Below are 5,713 nucleotides of genomic sequence, written 5' to 3'. Positions count from 1 at the left end.
AAAAATTAATGGACACATTTGGTTTAATTTTGTCTTTTATGAAACAAGATTTTCAAGAGTTTGTACAGATAAACGTACTAAGAGTGAAAAATTACTTAAAAAGCTAACATCAGTTTTGATTTAAAGTTTATATTCTAAAAATAGCATTTTTTAAGTCAGTCAACAACACAATAGTAAGTATAAGTACCTAATACTTTGTAATTTAATAAAGCTTCAAATCGAAGAGCTTTAACATTAGAACTTAAAAATAATTTTAATTAAAATAGAATTTTTCAAGTAATTGGGCAAAATTTTTAGGGTCTTTTGCCCAGTTCAAATGCCCTGACAGAACCGGATTCTTCCCCGACCCCGTCCAATGCGACCTCTACTACGTCTGTTCCAAAGGTGAATACGAGGAAAAACTGTGCCCTGATGGCCTAGTCTTCGACGCAAGAGACCCCAATCACGAAAGATGCGATATACCAGCGAATGTAGACTGTGATGAGCGAACCGAATTGCGTAAGTGACATTTTAATGACTTTAGACCAGATTTTGCCACTTATATAAGTGAAGAATCCACTGATACACTTTCTAAATTTTTCAAAATCTGACCTTTGTAAAAAAAGTGCAATATAAATCCAAAATTTGTCTTTTTCCGTGACTAGCTGAGATGTTACATAATCTTGCATAATTTTTAGAGGAGCCTCATCCCAGCCCCGGGTGCCCCCGCGCCAACGGTTACTACCGGCACTCCGACCCCCTCGCTTGTGACAAATTTTTCAATTGTGTAAATGGGGTCCCCCATGAGCTCCCCTGTCCCCCAGGACTAATTTACGACGATACTGCTAGTACTTGTGCTTGGCCTGATGACAGTCACCGAAAAGACTGTACAAATGCGACACGGGGTAATCACAATTGAATTTTTTCACTTAAATTATATAAAATGTGTTTAGATAAATTGGACGATGGTTTCACTTGTCCTCATGAAGAGATTTTGGGGCCTGGCGGTCGCAAATTGCCCCATCCTACTTTTGCCCATCCTGAGGATTGTGGCAAGTTTTATATTTGTAGAAATGGAGTGCAGCCCCAAAAAGGACATTGCACCAAAGGGTTGGTTTATAATGAAGAGACCTTCACCTGTGATGATCCGAAAAATGTACCAGGATGGTAAGTGATGGGTGAGGTGGTTTCATTTATTTATCGGTTTATTTTTAGTGAGGATTATTATGAGAAAGCTGAGAAATCAAAGACTAAGAAAGCATAAACACTAGTTAAGAAAAAATCTACATTTTTGTATTGTTTGTACTTGTAGAACACTATTTTTAAGTAAACGGAGGTGACTGATGAAAATATACAGTTCCAAAATTGAGTGTTTTTTATTCTTTTCTGCAAAAACTAGAATAAATGAAAACTACCTACCAGGTGAATAAAAATATGGAATTAAATGTTTTTTGCAAAACTGTTTATTTTCTGAAAAACCTTATTGATGAGTGATAAAGTACTACAAAAATGTAAGAATAAAATTTTTCGAAATTGTCTTTTATTTTTGAGTCAATTTTGAGTTAATTTGAGTTAATTTATATTAACTATTATTTTCTGAAGACAAATAATTTTAAAAAAATTGCTTGGTTCCATACTTTATATTCACCCAGTATACCACCAAAAACAAAAAGTACATAAAACATTTTCAATATGGCATTAGAGGTTTAATAAATAAAACTTGGACCATTCTGTATTATACCGCTACGTTATCAACTAACAAAAAATAAAATATTATGCGGTTTATGTATACTCTTGTGAGATTTTCAAGTTTTTACCCAAAATTTAAAAAGAGAAACGGTAAAATTGATAAAAAACTAAAAGTATGTGCAAATATTTTAACAGATAATAAGCTCAAAAAAGTCAAAATAACTCAACTTGCCTTATCCAAATGTTTATAGTTTTTGAGATACACAGGATTTTGTTCGTCGAATAAATTTAAAGTTGGAGTGCAGTATTTTACTTCACTAACTCAATTTGTAAACAAATATGATCTCTGAAGTTAGCTCTTTAAAATCTGTTGAACTGTTTAAAAAAAAATTAGCTAGAATTAGTAAAAACAGGCATACAAATGTCTCCTCATTGATTATTTTGTTGAAGATACTACCGAATTTCTTTAGGTACCTCAAATGATACCGATATTAGCAATCTAAACTTTGAGATAAGATTTTCAAAGAGTTTAAACTATGTTTATATTACATTTTTCTGAAAATTCTACCGACGCCAAAGTGAAGGTTGCACCCTCTACCTATATCTCAGAAAACATTTGGATAAGGGAAGTTGAGTTATTTTGATTTTTTTTACTCTACTATCACCTATTAAGAAGAAAAAAAAATTAAAAATTAAAGTATGAGGTAATTGATATCACCAAAATTAAAAATTACATCAGTACTATTTTAAACATTAAAAAATGTTTCTTCTCATATTTCTGAAACGACTATTATTGGCTATGTAATTTATACTATACTAACTATAATTATACTATAATCTACAAAAAATAAAATAAAAAAGTAACAAAAGTTATAATCCAAGCCTTGTTGGTCTATTGGTTGTTAAATATTTTACCAAACCCTGTTTATAGAAGTTGTCCCAAATGTCAATGTGTTAGAAAAGTACAGATTTAAGTCAATCTCTTAACTCAATGCTCAGAGTATAATTACAATAATAACATATAAAGATATATAACATATAAAGATTTAAATAGGTACTTAAAATGTTAATAAATAAATAAAATTGCTTAAAGTATGAAAAAAACTAACTCCACAATAACTGACACAGAAATGGACCACTAATAATTATGGTTACAAGACCTGTTTAAAAACTATTAAATCTAACAATCTATTATACAAGAAGGAAATCATATTGAAAGAACCCAACTAGAGTAGAATATTTTTATTCTTTGTAATATATTTTAATTCTATTTTAATTTATTGTTTCCTAATGCTAAAATTCAAATTATGACAAGGTTTTTAACCTTTTACCTTCAAAATTTAAAGACTAATTAAATGTCAGAATACACAAATTCAATTATTCTGTGACATTTCGGTACCGGTTTAAAAAGCTAGTCCCAATGTACCCTAAAGAATAGGCTAACATTATTGAATTAAAAATGACACACTTTACGAAATCGTTGGTCAGTTTTAAGTGATTTTGTTAGAAAATAGTTGAGGATTTTTGTTTATTTAGCCACAGTTTGTTTCTCTCGCCTTTGTTTAACCATGTCAAAAATTTCTATAAAAACCCACTTTCTTAAGTTTCTCTCAACTCATTTAATCGATTAGTTAATGAATGAATTGATCTTTCACAGACTCAAAAATTTTCTCAATTTTCCTCACTTTTACTTTTACCAAATCGGCGACCTCGAAATTTTTAAACCACCTAACGACTTAAGTGCTAACCGTTTTACGACTTTCACTGCTCCCGTTCATAATCTGTTACACAATGAATTAATTACGTGTGTACAGTAGACGCATGAAATAACGTACACCATATTTTTTCTTTTCGAAAAAAATGTGCTCCACATCGGGCTGATATCGTGGCCACGCGACTGGATATATCACCAATCGAAATGAAATACCACAGGTGAATGGTTGGACTTCTTGTGTGCGGCAAACCGAACATTTTTGTAGTATAGAAAGTGTTGTGGTACGAATTCGCTGCTGTTCTTGCCAGTTATCAAGGATAAGGCAACATGAGAGTGTTTCTGTTCGTCGCAATTTCCATACTGTCAGGTATGTAACATATTGACTATTTTTCAACCAAGTTTTTAGTCTCAAAATCGGTCATTTCGCGACCAAAACACTTCTAGAAGCTAGTGAAAGTGGTACAGACATCTTACACAACTCGAGTTAAAAAATTCAAAAACAAAAAACTAAAATTTTGAAAACTAGGGACAATGGTGACCTCTGTGGTACTGTTGTTCACCTTCCTGACAGCAAAAAAAATATTTCCGCGTCTTTTACAAAACGACTCGACAGCTGGACCAAATGACCCACTTAATTAATTAACATAAATAATAAAATTGTGTACAGCTGAGGGCAAAACTAATGCGAAATTTCAACTCTCGCTAATCATGTATAAAAATTCGCAAATGGCACGTGTGGTCCTTGTCTTACTTTAATTAGCACTTTTTTTCACTTTCCTTTTCTACGCAATATTTGTTTTATAATTTCCTGGTTTAGTCAACGGAGGAGTGGTCCTGCAGGATGCCCCCAGTTGTCCTGAACAACACGGAGTCCAAGCCTATGCCCACCCCGAGTCCTGCAATCTCTTCTTTTTGTGCACTAATGGTACTCTGACTGTCGAACAGTGCGAAAATGGTTTGCTCTTCGATGGTAAAGGGGCCGTGCACCACCACTGCAACTACCACTGGGCTGTAGAATGTGGACATCGCAAAGCTGATTGTATGTTTAAATTTTTGGAAAATTCTGGAAGATTTAGTACTTTTTTGCAGTGACGCCGATTAGTACTCCCGGTTGTGAGTACCAATTTGGGATCTACGAGGAAAGTCACGGCTGCTCGACTCATTATATCAAGTGTGCCCATGGTGAACCCATCCCACAGGAGTGTGAACCAGGGTTGGTTTATGATGAGAGAATCCATGGGTGTAATTGGCCTGATCTTAAGCTGGAAGTCTGCAATCCGGAAGGTATATTTTCTGTTTATTGTTTCATTGTTTTTACTTTTCCGGTACAAGAAATACTTTCAATTTCAGCTATTTTTAAAACAAAATAAACAAAAATTTAATTTGTAATTTCACGCTTCGAAACAATTTTGATTTTATTACAAATCTAAACCCAAACATTAAACTTTTTAATTATTCTAATTATTCATTTTTATCTTTCATGATTAGGTTTTGTTCCTTAACAATGAGCACGAACCCTAAATCTACTATTTTGTGTTCTATTTGTAAAAAATAATCGGCATTCTTTACGTGCTTTATTAAAAAAAAAGATGATAGGTAATCCTTACTAAAGTCTTCTTAACTGAAAACCCCATGGATAAATAAAAGTACAACGATAAAATACAAAGTTTTTTAACACTTTCTATGAACTTTTCTATGTTGTGCTAGTATTATTAATATACTAGTTTTTTGAATTCTTTTACTTTAACAAATTGGTGTTTTTTCCTACGACCCAACAGAAGTTTTTCTACCCTAATTTCAGAAAAGAAGGTGGCCATTTACCTCCCAAACAAGTAAAAATTTATTTCCTTCCCATTGAAACGGAAAAACATGCTGCTAGATTTAATTTAATTTTCTGGATCGTAAGACAAATTACGTGTATTACACTAAAGAAAAGTTTCTTTTCCTCCCTGGGTGGTTATTGCTTTCGACAAGTCTCAGGCACCTGTGGGGGGAAAAGATACATTTTCCGCCTTTGTAATACAAATAGCTATTGCACAATTGACTTTTTTTGTTTACTAATGTAATGTAGCAATTTAGTTTTTCAAGTAACTGGGCATAAAATGTGTCCAAAAAAATTTTACCAAAATTTTCAATTAAAAGCCTAAAACCAGTTTTAATCTAGATTGTGTAGTTAATTTTCTCTAAATATTTGTGTTTCTTTGTTATTGTTTCAACCAAAAAAATCTATTAAGTTACACCTTGTGTAACTTCTTGTCTACATTCATAAAATATAAAAGAAAATGTAGCTAAATAGTAAATCTATAATGTTTTAAAGATAAATTTATAATT

General features: G+C 32.2%; 2 protein-coding genes across 2 annotated transcripts in view; both read left to right on the top strand.

Moving 5' to 3' along the window:
• LOC123009483 (protein obstructor-E-like) overlaps window positions 1–1,348 on the top strand; it is a 3,693-nt gene extending 2,345 nt beyond the window's left edge. Inside the window, exons 2-5 of the mRNA XM_044405845.1 lie at window positions 298–498; window positions 678–884; window positions 933–1,146; window positions 1,195–1,348. Coding sequence (XP_044261780.1) covers window positions 298–498; window positions 678–884; window positions 933–1,146; window positions 1,195–1,243 — 671 coding nt within the window. The 3' untranslated portion in view covers window positions 1,244–1,348. The remainder of the gene's footprint in view (window positions 1–297; window positions 499–677; window positions 885–932; window positions 1,147–1,194) is intronic.
• Window positions 1,349–3,554: 2,206 nt separating this feature from the next.
• LOC123010067 (protein obstructor-E) overlaps window positions 3,555–5,713 on the top strand; it is a 3,865-nt gene continuing 1,706 nt past the window's right edge. Inside the window, exons 1-3 of the mRNA XM_044406742.1 lie at window positions 3,555–3,749; window positions 4,200–4,421; window positions 4,472–4,666. Of these exons, the coding sequence (XP_044262677.1) occupies window positions 3,710–3,749; window positions 4,200–4,421; window positions 4,472–4,666 (457 nt within the window). The 5' untranslated portion in view covers window positions 3,555–3,709. The remainder of the gene's footprint in view (window positions 3,750–4,199; window positions 4,422–4,471; window positions 4,667–5,713) is intronic.

Source organism: Tribolium madens, unplaced genomic scaffold, assembly GCF_015345945.1.
Source record: "Tribolium madens isolate multiple individuals breed KSU strain unplaced genomic scaffold, Tmad_KSU_1.1 Scaffold_7;HRSCAF=85;Tcas5.2_LG10, whole genome shotgun sequence".
Classification (NCBI taxonomy): domain Eukaryota; kingdom Metazoa; phylum Arthropoda; class Insecta; order Coleoptera; family Tenebrionidae; genus Tribolium; species Tribolium madens.
Note: the sequence above shows the minus strand (reverse complement) of the source record. Positions and strands in the feature narration are given on the sequence as shown.